This window comes from Protopterus annectens, chromosome 7.part1, assembly GCF_019279795.1.
Source record: "Protopterus annectens isolate FY-2018-M chromosome 7.part1, PAN1.0, whole genome shotgun sequence".
NCBI classification, from domain to species: domain Eukaryota; kingdom Metazoa; phylum Chordata; order Ceratodontiformes; family Protopteridae; genus Protopterus; species Protopterus annectens.
This window is the reverse complement of record NC_056740.1, coordinates 425,803,299-425,821,482: the sequence shown is the minus strand read 5'-3', so window position 1 is coordinate 425,821,482 and position 18,184 is coordinate 425,803,299. Positions and strand designations below refer to the sequence as shown.

At 39.6% G+C, this 18,184-nt stretch overlaps 1 protein-coding gene across 1 annotated transcript in view; it reads left to right on the top strand.

Moving 5' to 3' along the window:
- Positions 1-18,184, top strand: part of STAB1 (stabilin 1) — a 2,761,215-nt gene that overhangs the window by 1,788,270 nt on the left and 954,761 nt on the right. The window contains exon 53 of the mRNA XM_044078505.1: positions 4,369-4,506. Within this exon, the coding sequence (XP_043934440.1) occupies positions 4,369-4,506 (138 nt within the window). The remainder of the gene's footprint in view (positions 1-4,368; positions 4,507-18,184) is intronic.

The window sequence follows — 18,184 nt, the reverse complement described above, 5'->3', positions numbered from 1 at the left end:
AATATTTAATAATAAATAATTAAAACCACAAGACAATACTTTCTACTATAAAGTGCTAGCTAAAAGTTCAGAGATCACACAGAAATACTTAAAATAAATCAGTAGTACAGTTCTGACATCACAGAAAAACACTTAGTCTAATCTTTATAATTTCTAGTTATTCCTGAAAGAAAACACACTTCTAAAATAACTTACTTACATAGAGCAAGGCAGAGTGCTGTGAGTTGGATGATCAAGACAAAAATGCTTAATGCCTTCTGGTTCTCTTTGTTTAAATTGAAACTACAGTTCTGATAAAACATTACATCATTTCACACTTTACTGGTGTTCCCAGGCTGACAGAAACTGCATTTACATTCTTTTACACTTAGAGCAATAAAGGACATTCCACATGTAAATTCTGGTCATTAACTTTAGCCTTAAAACAATAGGCAGGAAGCCTTCATCTAGCCCAGCCAGAGCTGAATTGTAAACATCAAAGACAGTGATGAAATAATTTTAATTTCAAAGGACTAACAAGAAATGCTTGACTTAGCTTTCTTTACAGAAGATGGCAATGTTGCCACATCATTTTATGTTCAACATTTTACAACATATTCTTTCATTTAAGAAGCAAGCTTGCATTTCAACATTTCACAGTATTTACAAATGATAGAATTATATACCAAATTCTATTTGGCTAGGCTGGCAGACTTCACCCATCTCTAGCACCAAAGATGAGCTGAAACTCATTTCAGCTCATCTTTGGTGCTGGCGCTTTATTTTGATGCATACTAGTTTGGTTGCCTTGCATCAGCTGTACTTGCTAGCTTTTCATTGTTGCAGTTCACCCATCTCTACCAGTCTTCACAACAGATGCTTTTCAATTGTGTATATTTTATTTAGTTAAAGTTGTCTCTGCCATTTCCAAGTACATGTTGGTTCAACATCATCTTTTTATGGTTATTAGGATTGTTCTGGGTATGTTAGTACCTAACTCTATATATGTGGATTATGTAACTGATACAATTTTATGTTCATCTGCCAAAAGATTTGAGTCTACCCTTGTTGTTCTACAAAAAACGTATGCCTGGGTAGGTGATTTTTTTTGCTATGAATTTTGCAAAAAGAAAAAAAAAAACAAAGTAGTGAAGAGTTTTGCTAGTGGATTGATTTTAATAGATCTGCATTCTCAGTGTATTGAATGGATAGGTAGTTACATTTATTTGAGAATGATTTTTTTTTGCTTATTTAACATTTAAATAACATGTAATGTTACAGTGTTAGAAGTAGGGGCAGGACCTCATTACAACCATTCTCCACGAAGACCTAGTCCAGCAGATCCTGTTTCCAAGTCACAGAACCAATTTACTTTCAAAACTATCGATATCGTCTGCATATTTTAAATTCTTATGGCAATGAATTCCATTTACGACCAGTGATCTCGTGACACCCAGCTCACTAAGTAACTGATTATTTTTCGTACTTTTTTCGAAAAAGGATTTCTAAATTACATCCAGTTCCTTCATTTCGTAAACATTTAAACACCCAAACCAAGCCATCCCTTATCTGCCTATAATATACTGAAAAGAATTAACTTATTTATGTCTTTCCTTGTATCTGATATCATTTAGTCCTTTAGTGTTTCTAGCAAAAAAAAAAAAAAAAGAAATTGCCTTTTCCAGTCTTCAAATGTCAGACCAAGTTAACAAGCAAAATTATATGCTATATTCCATTACAGGTCTTTTAAAGGTTGTTCTTAACAGCATTATAATTACCAACAAAACGATTTCTCAGGATGGACACTAAAGAGGGAGAAAATGACCTGTACCGATTAGCTAGACAGTGGGACAGAGCTGGGAAAGATGTGCAGCAAGTAAGGGTGATAAAGGATAGTGAGGGAAAGATACTCACAAGAGAGGAGAGTGTGTTGAGTAGATGGAAAGAGTATTTTGAGAGGCTGATGAATGAAGAGAATGAGAGAGAGAGAGAAGGTTGGATGATGTGGGGATAGTGAATCAGGAAGTGAAACAGATTAGCAAGGAGGAAGTAAGGACAGCTATGAAGAGGATGAAGAATGGAAAGGCTGTTGGTCCAGATGACATCCCAATGGAAGCATGGAGGTGCTTAGGAGAAATGGCAGTGGAATTTTTAACTAAATTGTTTAATGAAATTTTGGAAAGTCAGAGGATGCCTGAGGAGTGGAGAAAAAGTGTTTTGGTACCTATATTTAAGAATAAGGGTGATGTGCAGAGCTGCAGTAACTACAGAGGGATAAAGTTGATCAGTCACAGCTTGAAGTTATGGGAAAGAGTAGTAGAAGCTAGGTTAAGAAGGGAGGTGATGATTAGTGATCAGCAGTATGGTTTCATGCCAGGCAAGAGCACTACAGATGCAGTGTTTGCTCTGAGAGTGTTATTGGAGAAATACAGAGAAGGTCAGAAGGAGTTGCATTGTGTCTTTGTAGACTTGGAGAAAGCATATGACAGGGTGCCTAGAGAAGAGTTGTGGTATTGTATGAGGAAGTCTGGAGTGGCAGAGAAGTATGTAAGAGTGGTACAGGATATGTACAAGGGTAGTGTGACAGTGGTGAGGACTGCAGTGGGAGTGACAGATCCGTTTAAGGTGGAGGTGGGATTACATCAAGGATCAGCTCTGAGTCCTTTCTTATTTGCAGTGGTGATGGACAGGTTGACAGATGAGATCAGACAGGAGGCCCTGTGGACTATGATGTTTGTAGATGACATTGTGATCTGTAGTGAGAGTAGGAATCAGGTTGAGGAGACTCTGGAGAGGTGGAGCTATGCTCTAGAGAGCAGAGGAATGAAGGTCAGAAGGGCTAAGACAGAATATATGTGTGTAAATGAGACGGAGGGTAGAGGAACGGTGAGGATGCAGGGAGTATAATTGGTAAAGGTGGATGAGTTTAAGTACTTGAGATCAACAGTTCAGAGTAATGGTGAATGTGGAAGAGAGGTGAAGAAGAGAGTACAGGCAGGGTGGAATGGGTGGAGAAGAGTGTCAAGAGTGATTTGTGATAGACGGGTACCAGTAAGAGTGAAAGGGAAGGTCTACAAGGGGGTAGTGAGACCAGCTATGTTATATGGGTTGGAGACAGTGGCATTGACAAAAAGGCAGGAGTCAGAGCTGGATGTGGCAGAGTTAAAGATGTTAAGATTTGCACTCGGTGTGACTAGGATGGATAGGATTAGGAATCAGTATATTAGAGAGCCAGCTCATGTTGGACAGTTTGGAGACAAAGCAAGAGAGACGAGATTGCATTGGTTTGGACATGTGCTAAGGAGGGATGATGGATATATTGGGGAAAATATGCTAAGGATGGAGCTGCCAGGTAAGAGGAAAAGAGGAAGGCCTAAGATAAGGTTTATGGACGTGGTGAGAGAGGACATGCAGGCGGTTGGTGTGACAGAGCAAGATGCAGAGGATAGGAAGAAATGGAAAGAGATGATCCACTGTGGCGACCCCTAATGATAAAAGCCGAAATATGATGATGAACAAAATGATTTCTCAGGATATTATACCTTAATAACTTGTACTTTAAGTCATTAAAAAGATGCCCTTAAATTGAGCCCATTCATACAAGCTGTGGAAAAACCTGTGAATGTCTAACTGAGCTTTTATTGATGACACCATTCTGGCAATTGTGGCATTATCTGGAAATGTACCTACCCAACCTTCACCTGACACTTTGATAGGAAGACATAAATACTTGTTGATAAACATTATACTCAGATGCATCAGTGTTTTGGATACCGAAGCTATGGAATTATTGACTAATGTATCATTGCTTTCCATTTTGGGGAATAATTTAATATTTTGTAGTGGATGTGGAGAATGTTACATGCTGTTCTATGCTTCGGTTTATAACAATGCTTCCAAGAGATAAGTACAGTCGTATAACATAGTCAAGAGTACAAGCAATGCCTTTTGATAATACAATAGCCTACCAGTATATGTGCCTGTTTGCAAAGTATATAGTAAAATGACTTCTAGTTCTGTTATACAGGCATTCGAAATGCTGAGTTATTTATTCACGCGTCTAGTGGAATGTATTAGTTTATTATAAATCAAAGAATGAAAGATCGCCTCTATTTTAAACATGTGCTACTGTTCATACTAGTTCTAAAACATCTTTATCCAGTTCATTGTATACAGAAAGAATCATTTTAAATATTGTGTTAAAATGTCTTCTTTTGATTGTGGTTAAGGCTGTTATGATCTTCATGTCACTTGAACTGATGAAGTCAAGTGAAATGAAATTAAATGTAAATGACATTAAAGTCTGCTCTGCTGAGCTAATTATGATCTTAAATCAGTAACACTTACGAATGCAAACTAACGTTGCCTTTCTGTTTTGTATTTTCATAGGGTGTTGTGTACCTAAATAAAGACACTGAAATTGTCAAGAGTGACATCATTGCAAGCAATGGGATTTTTCATTATATTGACAAAGTCTTAGTCCCTTATAATATTGAAACTAATAATGCAGCATTAAAGGCCAAAAAGGTAAGTGCCACATTTAAATTCACCAGGGATTATTAAAGCTGCTACTATTTACTGCTAAATAAATGCTTATAGAAAGGATGGAATGCCAACTACAGTTTTCTCGGGGTGTTATTTGAAGAAGGTAACGTGTACCCAGTTATTAATACCTGAAGGAGTAAATCATTAGCTTGCCCAACCTTTTGCTATGTTATTCTCTCATATAAAATAGTGTTAGTGTCAGTTGCTTCAGTTTTAATACATTGACATCTCACCTTATCTGCATTGCTGGTGTCTTACTTTCACTCTCACTTCAATCTGTGTGGCTCCCTGGAGATAATATAGCAATAACCCATGCCTGGATGTGGGTAATGCTAAATTTACCCACGGTTGGCGTGGTTTGGTCCCGGCAAGCCCGAGGACCAAACAAAGCCAACCGTGGGTAAATTTAGCATTACCCACACCCAGAAGTGGGTTATTGCTATTATACCATGACATTATTTAAGAAAAGAAACTATTACTTTTCTTAAATAATGGCATAGTATAATGCCTGTTTACTGCCCTTCCACAGATGTCTGGCATCCACGGCAGTTCTGATGTACTGCGCCGCTGCGCAGTACATCAGAGTTGTAAAGCAACGGAGAAAGCAAGATCTCCGTTGCTTTTTATAGCTATGTTAAATGAGTTTAACATAGCGAGACAGTTTTAAAATAAGCAACGGACATCTCCGTTGCTTATTTTAAAACTGTCTCGCTATGTTAAACTCATTTAACATAAACATAAAAGCAACGGAGATCTTGCTTTCTCCGTTTTTTAAACATTGCCTTGCTATGTTAAGTGGGTTTAACATAGCGAGACAGCTTTAAAATAAGCAACGGAGATCTCCGTTGCTTATTTTAAAGCTCTCGCCATGTTAAACCCATTTAACATAGCGAGACAGTTTAAAATCGAGTTATACTAATGGAAAAAGTCCGGCGACGGACCTTTTTCCATTAGTATAACTCGATTTACAACGGGCACGCTGGCCAATCAGCGTGCACGTTTTGGGGGGATCATGGTATAATAAGGTAGTTTAACCAATTATGTTCAGCATTCTTATTGCTGCAGTGTCCTGTCCAGGACACAACTGGCCAGCTTCTCCAAGATCTGGCTCCCTCTCACACCTTCATTCTGATGGCTAACTGGATATCTCTGTGGAGGAAAATCAGCAGTCAGAATGAAGCTTTTCTTCAATATTTTCTTGCCAACTTGAAAAGAAGCAACTCTGAGGTTTCACAGGAGCAGCAGTTGGCTTCAAACTTTGATTCTGGAAGATAAGTCCCCGGTGTCTTGCCCTGTAAAATTTTATTTTTTTTAGTTTTGGGCTTTAAGAGTTATTTCCCTTTAAAAAAATTGTACTTTTTATAAATATCAGGAGTTTCCTGTCAGAGACCACTATTGTTAGCACTTAGCTAGTTAATGTATTTAGGGTCTGTTTTGTGTAAAAATATATTGTTTTTGGAACCTTTATTAACTTTTGGTGAAGTGTTTACTGTCAGGAAGTGTTTTACATGAGCAAGAGACATTACTGTGTGTGTTAGTTCTTGTGAAGACTTTGTGACAACTTACCTGCTATTTTTCTTTCTGTCAATGTGCATTTACCCTTCAGTGGTTCTTTCAGGATTGTAGTGTGTTACATGTGCATTACTTTGAAAAAGAGCTGTGTAGGGATATGTAAGTGTGCTGCTCATGAATACTTTCTCACAACCGACCTTTCTATTGACTCATTCTAGCATGCTTATCAGCTTTGAGACATCCTCCTCAGTTATAGCATGGATTCTTACTCTGATCCTGACAGTTCTTCTCCCACTGTGCCTGGAAAGGAAAAAAAACAACTTACCAAAAAGCCCTTGCTGACACCATAGACTCAGTCAATGCCTTAGCTGAGTAGCCATTTGTCATTCTTCAGACCATTCATTTCCATCTCTGACTTAACTCCGCTGTAGCCTTCTCAGCCAACATAAACCAGAGTACAGCCATGTCATCTTTGGTTGTTTCAGTGCCTGATTCATGTATGACAGAACCATTCTCTGTGAGTCAGGGAGTTGCTTTGGCAGTAGTGTAGCAAGGATGGCATGAAGGTTCATAGGAGATTGCTAGGCTAACAGCTTAAGAGCCTTACAAATCTAGCCAATATAACCAGATTTTACTCAATATATGGCCCCTAGGGGCATGGATTTGTGCCTATGCCTTGAGTATCTTATAGACTGCCCCTGTCCATAAGGGACATAGGCACTACCCCAGGTGTGAATTTGTGATTCAATATCCATTGAGCCAAACTAGGTTTGAAGAGGGTAAGGGAAAGGCTGTTCTTAATGCAAACAGGAAGCCTGTTCTAAAGAAGGGCAATCTCTGAGACACGTATCTGTCTCTCCAGCATGTTTTGTTTGAGTCGCCAACTAAATTTAGATCCCTAGATCAGGTGATCCCTGTGCAGTTTAACTTGTGGATGTGTACCAGCTCCATCATGGCTGGATGTGTGAGTGCCTTGTAGGTCAGCCATAGGTCACCCCTTAATAGTCAGTAGTAGACAGAGTAATGGGATAGTGCTTTTAATATATCTACATAGCACATGTTGTTTACACATTGTTTTTGCTTTGTGAGAAGCCTTTGAAGTCACTCCAGCTGCTGTAAGTGCCTAGTCAAGTACATGCCAAATGACACATTGTACTGGATTATTGGTCTAATGAGGGCTGAGTACAGTGGGAGTATAACTTCCTTGGATATGGATGCCATGCCTTTACTTATAAGTTGTGCCACATGGACTGTCTTCCTCACCCCTATGGATACATAGCAGTCAAAATTCAGGCTTCTGTCTATCTGTGTACCTGGATCTCTCACCTCTGAGTCTACTCGTTGGGGTATGTTATTGATGTTGTCATTTGCAGGGGTATTTGACTTCCCAAAGGGTATGATGATGCATTTTTTGTAATTAGTTTTAGGTCATGGTTCTGGCACCAATCATTTGTCTGATCTAGACCCTCCTTAAGGATATCTACACCACTGGAGAATTCACAGATTGCCCTCAGCTTGCAGCCATCAGCAAACTTTGTCATCCAGAGGTCTTCCACATTAGCCTTGACTTCAGAGAAGTATGTTCCAAAGAGGAGTGGTCCCAGTACTGAGCCCTGTGGCACACCACTAGTAACTAGCCTCTTGCTGCATCTGGATTCACCCACTTTAACCACATGTGTCCTGTCCATGAGCCAATTAGCTATCCATCTGGTGATGCGGGGATTTATGCCGAGTTTTGTGAGTTTATTTATAATACCTAAGATGGAATTGTGCCAAATGCCTTGGCCAGGTCAAGGTAGCCAGTATGTATTGTTTTACCCTCATCCATGGCCTTAGTGACTTTCTCAATAAAATCTACCAGATTCAGTAGGAATGACTTGCCCTTGACAAAGCTGAATTGGATTAGGTCCAGTGTTTGGGAGTGTCCTATGTCATTATTTATCAGCTCCATGTTTATTCTTGCCATGGCCTTACATATAAAACTAGTCAAACTTATGGGTTTGTAATTTCCCAAGTCAGCAGATGGTCCCCCTGTATACATAGGGATGACTATTACTGTCCTCCACTCTTTCAGGACAAAACCATTTTGGAGTCCGTGATTAAAAAGAGATCGTAATGGGCCTGATAAGTCCTGATTTAAGCTGTTTAAGCTGCAACCTGGTATACTGTCAGGCCTCATTGAAGACGTGTTTTTAGTTTTCGACAGTGCAGTGGCAACCTGTTCTTGGTGATAATTGGCAGTGGAGTGGAGGAGGATATTTATTGGGGAAGAACTGGATGTGATGGGAAGGTGAAATTTGAGCTGAATTTGTTGGCCACCAGATTTGGTATATCTTCCAGATGAGTATAGGTGATGCCATCTACAACTATTTCCTCACATTGTTGGGTATTGCCCGTAAGATTGTGGACAGAACGGAAAAATGCCTTATGGTTATATTAGCTTTGGTGACTATTTTTACATCTAAGTCTGTTTTTCAGAGACTTGACCATTCCCTCATTCCCTCATTTAGACTAATGAGGGCTTCTTGCTGTGTTGTACACATTACTTCTTACCTCTCAACAGCATTTTTTTTCCCTTTGTTGTACAACCTATTAATACCATGGGCCCACCAAGATGGCTTGTTTTTGCAGTTTGACCTGGGTTTATTTTGATCTGGTACTGCCACTTCTGTAGAGTTGTTTATAAGGTCGTACATGACTTTTGTGTATGCATCTGCATAGATTTCTGTGTTTTTTTGATTTGGAGAAGATTGGAAACTAGCTATGTCATCCCTTAACAGGGGGTAATTTAACACAGAGAAGTTCTTAAGGTTTTGGGGGTTAGGTAGGGGGACTAGGCTTACCTTTATTCCAAGGGAAACCACTTTGTGATCTGATCTTATCAGTAAGGACATCACATGGGGGGGGGGGGTTGCAGCACTCTCCTATTGTTGTGAATACCAGATCTGGAATATTTGTTCCCCCAGTGGGAGTGCGTACTAGCTGCTCCAGGGCATTTGAATTTACAAAGTCAAGAAATCTTTGGGTGATTAATGGAGGGGTAGTTAAAATCACCCATGAGTATGGCACTGGGCTGGATGGTGAGTGATTTTAGTAACTTTAGATATAATGTATGGGTTTCCAGGTTCATGGTGGGGGACCTGTAGCTAGCACTAATATAGTAATGGATTTTTCCCATGGTTAGATGGACATGGAGTAGCTCAAGCATACCATAAGTTCATAGGTTTATAGGTGTTTACTATGCTGTCATCCACAAGGCATACCTCTCAACTGTACAGATTTTCACAGAATGTCCAGATTCTTGCTTCATATTTTGGTCTGTTTCTCATAAAACTGTGGTTTTCTAGCAATTCATTGTCAAGTCATTGAGGGTTGAAGTCAGAAAATAATGACAGACATTTGAGTTTAGACTTCATACCTTTCAAAAAAGTAACGCTAATGCAAAATGTGTTATTCTATCAAATTTCTAAGTCTGTAAGAGCAATATTTAAAAAAGTGTCCCTATTTCTGGGCCTTTGTCTCTCCATTATTTATGGCTTTGTCCAGAGTTCTTGCTCTAAGAGGTTGAGAAGTATGCCACAAGGACTTTTTTAAGCCTAGCCATGCATCCCAACTCTCTGACAAGTTCTGGTACCCTTGATAAGTGTAAGTAGGGGCTTGGGAGATGAAGCATTTACAAGCAGGGGCCTGGGAGATGAACCATTCATGGGTTGCTTCCTTCAATTAGAGACATAGTTGCCAAACCAGGGATGAATTTCCTGTTGCACATCCAGTTATCCAAGTTGCACTTGAATTGGGTTAGGGAGGAACTCAGCTTCACATGAATGGGAAGCCTGTTCCGGAAACTGGGTAGTCTCTGGGATACATACCTGTCTCTCCAGCAGGTCCTGTTTATATCACAGGCAAGGTTTAAGTCTTTAGAATGGGTAATCTGCTGGTGTTTATTTTGTGGCTATGCAGGAGGCCCATCAGAATGAGGTCTGATAATGCCCTGTATGCCAGGCATAGAGCTCCCCTCAACAGCCTATAAGAGACAGAATACAGGGAAAGTGCCTTGAGGTGGTCTGCATAGGACATTTTACTTATGCCCTGTATTCGTTTAGTGAGGAACCTCTGTGGATGCTCCACTTGTTGGATATGCCTGGTTAGGTACATACCAAAGAGAGCATTGTACTCAATGATAGGTCTGATGAATGCCAAATACAGTAAAACAATGACTTCCTTGGACTTAGATGCCAAACCTTTGTTTATAAGTTGTGCAACATAAAATTATTTTCTCACAATTGTAGACATGTGATGGTCAAAGGCTAGATTATTGTCTATGTGTGTCCCTAAGTCCCTGACTACTGGGTCAACTCTAAGGTGTGTGTTGACAATATGATAGTTAAGAGGGGTGGATGACTTCCCAAAGGATATTTGGCATTTTGTTTTAGTCCATGGTTCTGACACCAGTTGTTTGTCTGTGTCAGCTTGTGCTGGAGAACTTTTGTGTCAGTGTGGGATTTAATGGCCGCTCCTAATTTGCAATCATCTGCAAATATAGTCAGCCAGAAACCACTGACATTAGCCTTGACTTCAGAGAAGTAAATGCCAAAAAGAAGGAGTCCAAGGTCCAATCCCTGAGGGACTCCACTTGTGACTGGCCTCTTTGTAGAGGTGGATTCCCCATTTCTAATGTCCTGTGTCCTGTCTGTGAGCTAGTTGGCTGTCCATCGGGTGACATACCAGTTTGTACCTAATTTCTGGGGTTTGTCAATGATTTCCAAGAGGGATAAAATGTCCAATGCCTTGGCCAGGTCAGTGAAGGCACTGTGTGCCATTTTGCCCTCATCCAATGCTTTGGTGACCTTCTCAAAGAAGTCCACCGGGTTGAGTAGGCATAATCTGCCCTTAATGAAACTAAACTGGATTGAGTCCAATGTTTGGAGGTTTACTATATCATTATTGATCATTTTCATGATAATTCCTTCCATGGCTTTGCATATAAGACTACTGAGACATAGGGGTCTGTAGTTTCCAGGGTCTGTAGATGTCCCACTTTTGTGCAGAGGGATGACTGTTTCTTTTCTCCATTCATGAGGCACGAAGCCTGTTTGGAGGCTACAGTTAAATTGCAATTCCAGAGGCCCTGATAGGTCATGTTTCATGCTAATTACAAGACATCCTGGGATATTGTCTAGGCCTATTGATGCAGTGTACTTGGCCTTAGAGAGAGCATTAAGGACCTATTCTCTAGTGATAGCAGGTGGAGTTATATTTGATGATATTGCCTGAGGGAAGGTTGAGGGGGAGAGAGGTGGTAAAGTTGGAGCTGAATTTATCAGCCAGTAGTTTTGCTATATCTTCTGGCTCAGTATAGATGACTCTATTTACTATGAGCTCTGCACAGAATTGTATATTACCTTTGCGGTTGTGGACATAGCTAAAGAATGCTTTGTCCTGGGAGGACAAATTTACCTCAAATTTGGGTTTGGTATACTTTATTTGCCCTCTGAGTTGTTTGTTTAGTTTGAGTGCTTTTATCCTGCTGGGTGCTGCACCTCCTAATTTTTGCCATGGTTTTCTTCCTTCTGTTTTACAGAATATTGATGCTGTGGTTCCACCAGGGTGGCTTGTTTTTTGAGTTAGTTCTGTACTTCTTCCTGGTGGGTACAATTTTCTCTGTGCAGCTATTAACATGTTTGTATAGGGTTTCTGTGAACAGTTCTGAATAGGCAGCAGTGCTCTCAGGGGTTATGGGAGGCTTAAAGTTTTGCCAGGTTATCACTTAATAGCAGAACGTTAACTTTAGAGTAGTTCCTGAATATCTCAGGTTTAGCTGGGGTTCCAGTTTTTATTTTTACTTCAAAGGAGACCATTTTGTGGTCTGACCTTACCAGGGCGGGCATTACAGTAGGGGGGTGTGCAGCACTCTGCCATATTACTGAGGACCAGATCCAGTATGGTTGCACCCCGGTTGGTGTATTGACAATCTGGTCCAGGGAGTTTGTGTTTACAAAATCCAGGAATCTCTGTGCCTGTATGTTTGCTATTGTATAGAATTCCCAGTTAATAGTGGGGTAATTAAAGTTGCTCATGAATATGGTATTAGTTTGGATGGTTGGTGTTTCCAATAAGTTTAAATGCATGGTGTGGGTTTCCTGGATCATAGAAAGGGACCTCTAGCTTGCAAGGAAGTGGTACTGTATTTTCCTAAGGTGATTTGAACATGAAGCAGCTCAAGTGCATTGTCCTCTTTGACCAGCCTTAAGGTATATTTATTTCTGATGTAAATTGAGACACCTCCCCTGTCTGTTTAGTAGCTGGTCTAAATGTGAGGAAGGCATTATAACCTTCCACTGTCGATGTGCTGTCCCCGGCTTTACACCAAGTCTCAGTGACTGCACAGATGCCAGCATTCTCTATGGTGAGGACAACTTCTAGAGAGTGGAGTTTTTTGTTTAGACTCCTAGCAGTGAGCAGTAATACCTTTAGATTTTCTTGGTTTTGATTTGCTATGTCAGAAGTGCTTTCAGTTTGGAATTGCCTAAAAAAGGCACTAAGAGGGAAGACAATGTTTGAGCTAATATTCCATAGCCTAGAGGGGGAGAGGTGCAGAACATCCCTGACAATGCAGCTTGGTCTGTTGACCATCTCCTTCAGTGCAGACAAATATTGCACTCCTTAGAATGACACCAGAAACTAAGCCAATTATTAAAGTCAGTCATCTTATGTTCGCATTGTGACATCATCCTTAGAGAAGGTAAAATGCTGCTAAATGCTAGGTTCATAACAGCCTGAGATACATATTCTGAGAGCTCTATGATGTCTCGCTTCATATATAGTCTAGGAAGGTTCTTCTCGGGTCATTTACTCCCACATGGACTATAACTGAGTCATATTGGTAATTGTGATCCAATGACCTGAGTGCATGTGTAATGTGGTAATTCTTAGCCCCTGATAAACAACTTACTGTGACTTTCTCCTTACTCAGCTTGTTGAGAGGGACATCAGTGTGTCTCATGATGGAATCTCCAATAACCAGAGTGTTATATTGTGTGGTGGTTTGCTTTATGGGCTTAGAAGTAGAGGCTCCATGAGATGTGGTTGTATGTGTTTTTGCGGGTGTTTTTTTTTTTGAAAGAGTGCATTTGGGGCTGCTGAGAGTGTTTGTTATGCATATTTCATATAGGAGGTCTTTGGGGTTTAGGAAGGTTACATTTAAGTGCCTCAGCATATGTAGGTCTATAAGTCTGCTTTGAATTGTGTGTGATGGGTACAGCATGTGTACTACTGACAACCTTATTGACATTAGGGGTACTTTTATGAGAGAGCTTTGCCTCCACTGACATTGTGTAAATACATCTCTCTTATACCATATCAGTTTGAGAATTAACTGGTTGTTAATAAGCATGAGGCAATTTCTACATTGCCTCAGGATACCCATATCCAACAAGCTGGCATCAAAGATAGTGGGAAAGTTCATATCCATGGCAACAGACCCTTTTTTATTGATCAGACAGTTGGAGTGAGAATATAAAGCAATGTCAGGACTATCCAGCTTGCAATTCTGGAGGCAGTGTTTGTCACTGCAAACTAGTTGTTCTGTGTGCAACTGGGCATTGGTGAAATTTCATCTGTGCTTTTACAGAAAAAATGTCACTCAAGGTCTCTGTGTCTATACAGGGCACTGCCAAACACTTGAGGGGAAACTAATAAGTAGACCCTGAAAATTTAAGGATAAAGTATTTAGGCAGATATACTGAAATTAGAAACATATCCAGCAGTACTTACTGAAAATAAAGAATTAGCTTGTCAAGAATGATGAAAAGAGGGGAGTCGCATGAATGGCTACTGCCTGGCTACTACTAGTGCTGGGCTCACCACAGCTTCATTCTGCTGGGATACAATGCTCCTTTGCTTCTTCTCTCACCAGAAGCAAAACATTAGCACCAATCCCAAGATGAGAAGCAGGCCACAGCCTGTTTGGTGAGCCACAGTCTTGTCCCAGATGATGCAAGGGTCTGTAGGCTTGTTGTAGCCTTTTCCTGGTAAATGACTTGAATAGCAGCCAGACCAATCAGGAACTTCAAACACAGACACACAGTCCCCGACCAGAAATTGTCAGGAATCAATGCACTCTGCTCAATCTATCACCAGGAGCAGAATAGAAGCACAGATTCCAAGCTGTCACCTATGAAGTAGTTATTAGGCATTCCTGTGATCAGCAGTCTCCAGGAAATAATGTCCCTGTGCTCCTTCTGTCACCAGGAGAAAACAGAATAACTAATCCTAAGATGACTACTGAGAGGCAGAATGTGGACTCAGTGGAGGCTGGTAACTTCAAATTAAAGGGGGGCTGCAGAAGACAGCTGGATGGGTGGGGCCAACTAGAAAGGGGTGGGGCTATGCTCAAAACCATAACAACTGGAACTTTAAATACGCTGCCCTAGGTGCCAAATCATCATTACGAGAGTCCAATCAAGACAAAATGAAGTGTAGAAGAAAAAAATATTTTAATGCATTGGCTACATGACAGCTTATTTAATATCAAGATGGAAACACAAAGGTCGTGAGGCATGAAAAATAAATTACTTTTTAAATACATTACTGGAATGCCAGTCAAAATCAAGAATAAAAAAAACAAACAGCACTCAAGTCAAACCACTCCTCCTTGCAGTTCAGTTCCAATTATAATTTATATTCAGCTTTATAAAATTACCAAGTAACATGCTGAAAGTAGCTCCACTTGTAAAAATGTTTCTTATCCAAAAAAGACCTGCTGCCTGACAACAATTATCTACTTGTTTCATAGGAAAAACATGATCAAAGTAAAAAATGAAAAGCAAACAGGAAACAAGCTCAACATACATTGCTTAAAGGATTACTGCACAGGTTATGGACCACACATAATAGATCAGCATTCTGTTTAGTTTATGGGTAAAGCCTGCAAAGATGACTGCAAGTCTCCAACAAAATGTAATGAGCTTCTGAAAATACTGTAATCCTGTCCTTTATTACAAATGATGTCATATGCATTTCATTACCCAAGGCTTATACGCTATCTAGATATGTAGGCTTTCAATATTGGTAATTCTTTAACAGTATGCTTATTAAAACTTATTTGCATCTTACAATCTTCGACAAGCTTACCTGATGGTCATTAAAGCACTGCTACCTAAACACAGAGCAACAGGGCACTATGACAGCATGCATTTCCTGAATAATAAGAAGCATAAATCAACAGTATAAAAACATGACAGAAAACTAGAACATTCTGCAAAATCAAAGACAGATGAAAAGCCACTGCCGTACTTGTGTCCCCAAGGGGAGAATACTCTGCACACTTATACTGCATAACTGCTCCTTGCCTTGCTTGGACACATCAAGAGTCACTACATGGGGGAGTGGGGTGCAACAAGTATGTCACAATTTGAAATGTCTCTGGCTGATGGTGATGGCTCTGACACTCACACCTCTCAACCTCAGAGCAAGAAATCTGGACAAAGCCATACATAGAAGTGGGACACAGGCCCAAAAATAAGGACAATTTTTAAATATCGCTCTTATAAACTTAGAAAGATAATAGAATAGTAGTAGGTCTTGCATTAGTATGAATTTTCTGAAGGGTATAAAATCTGAAAATCAAATGTCTGCCATTAATTTCTAACTTCAGTCTTTAATGATTTGCCACTAATTTGACAGAAAACCACAATTTTATGAAAAACGGACCAAAAATGTGATACAAACATATACAATTGCCACACAATACAGCTGGGAACCTGTCAAAGAAGGGACACCTTTTTAATATTAGTACTGTTAACTTGAGCAGCTGACAAAATTAGAGAATCTACATGTATTTCTGAAATAAAAGTAATCTATAACTCTGATCATCACAGTTATTTATAATTGTAAACCCTCCACGTTTTCTTCCAAAATTGCTATTTTGCGGAGGGATTATTAGAGGAGAGCAAAATTTTGAGCCCAAATTAGGGAGAGTTGAGAGGTTTGGATATTCCCAATTCTATAAAGCAATTTATTTGCACGTACCTCTCAACCTCTTAATGCAGGAAATCTGGACAAGGCCAAATATATTGGGGGAACATACAAACAGTACTAAAAACTGCTCTTGTAAACTTAAGACAGTTGATAGAATAACAGACAGTTGATAGAATAACAGGTCTTGCTTTAGCATGCATTTTTCTGAAGGTTACGACGTCTAAAATTTAATGTCTGTCATTATTTAGTGACTTTATTCCTAAATGATTTGCCAGAAAACCACACATTTTATGAAGAACAAACCAAAAATAAGAAGCAAAAATCTGTTCATTCTGCAAAAATCTGGACAGTTGAGAGGTATAGTTTAGCCTGGTCTGTCTTGAGTTAGCTAACCTTCCACCCTCAGAAAATCATGGTCGAATGGAGCCTCTTCCCTGCAGCCATTCCAGTGCCCCATTCCTTGGTTATTTCACCCCATTTACCATAAACACTAATGTGCATACTGCTTTACTTCTGCAATGATTTGGATTTCATTTGAAAGTTTTATTTTGCATTTTACAGCACAAACACTAATAAATATCTGCTAAACAAAGCAATGCAGTCTCACAATGAAAATAGACTTGGCATTAAAACTTGTCTGTCCTTGAAACTCGCATTCATTGAAACAGCATTGAAACCCACATTCGAAGAAAATACATTTGCCAGTGGCAGATAAAGATTAACTTTGGGCTGTTTTCAAATCATAGGCCCCTTGCACATGAAACATACACGTGCTCTTTGATAAACCTTCCTGATTGTATTAAATTATATTCCTTGTACAATATAGTACAGTTGTTAGAAGGCATTTTAAATTTATTGTTTTGAACATTTTTCCAGTAAACAATGAAACAAAATGCATGCACCAGTAATGACAAAACTGCCCATTTCAGTACATTCCCATCATAAAAGTCTACTCAGACTTCTACAGTCCACCAATATCAGTAAATATGCACAATCTCTGAAGTAGTAAAAGTCATCTAAATAATTCCACATTAAAGAAATCTGTAACTAATGAAGAGGTTGCTGCTAGCAAACAACTTTATATTTCATTGTTTCATCTACAAATAAAGTGCCTGTTGCCCCTGAGGAATAAATTGCTTATGTTGCATTAAAAAATGATAAGCTAGTAATATTGAAATAGGGAATGGATGGCAAATTAATAACAGTTTGATAGTTATTAGGTATCATCGCCAAAAAGGACTACAGCATCCACCCCCCTATACAACACAGTACAGTATCAGCAATGCATCTACCTACTGTGGGAGTAGAACCCACAGCCTTCTGCATCAAAAGCAAGTATACTACCTGTTGTGCTATTAACAATACAAGCCAACGCAGCATAAGCAGCACTAATCTTTTGTTCCCCTGCAGCTCTCAGCTCCTTGTAAAATCTACTCGATACTCAGCTGTATCGCTGAACTTTGCAGCACAAGAAATCTGGAAAAAGCCAACATTTCTTGGGGGGGGGGGAGACAAAAGCCCAAAAATCAGGGACACATTTTAAACATTGGTCGTATAATGTTGGAAAGTTGCTAGAATAAAATGCCGTGTTACCACCAGACATATCACTGCCAAGTCTGGAACCCAGGACGCTGTATAAAACAGTCAGAGCAACATACCACTATGCCAAATCAGCTGTTTTATTAAAAAGAGGAAGACTGAAACCTAAATGGCTACCATTTAGTGAATTCAGTTCTCATCATAGCTCTCAACCTTAGCACAAAAAAACTGGAAGAAGCCAATAATGGGGGAATACAGTAAAAAAAAATAGGGACACATTTCAAATATCTTTCTTATAAACTTAGAAAATTGCTAGAATAAAATATTTTGTATTGCCATGTGCTTTCTGAAGAATATGAAGTCTGAAATTCAAATGCCTGTCATTTTTATTTAACATTTGTTAACCAGGAAAGTCCGACTTGGAACAAAAGCCAATTTTCAGCACAGGCCCAGGGAGAAACACTCCAGACACATGTCTTTGTAAGATGAGAGGACATGCCGACTCCACACAGAAGGCATCCCAGCCAAGAATCAAACCAAAAAAGCTGTAGCTGTCAGGCAACAATGCTACCACTGCACCACTGACTGTGTAAGGAATCAAAAATACAGGTTTTAAGAGGAACAGAACAAA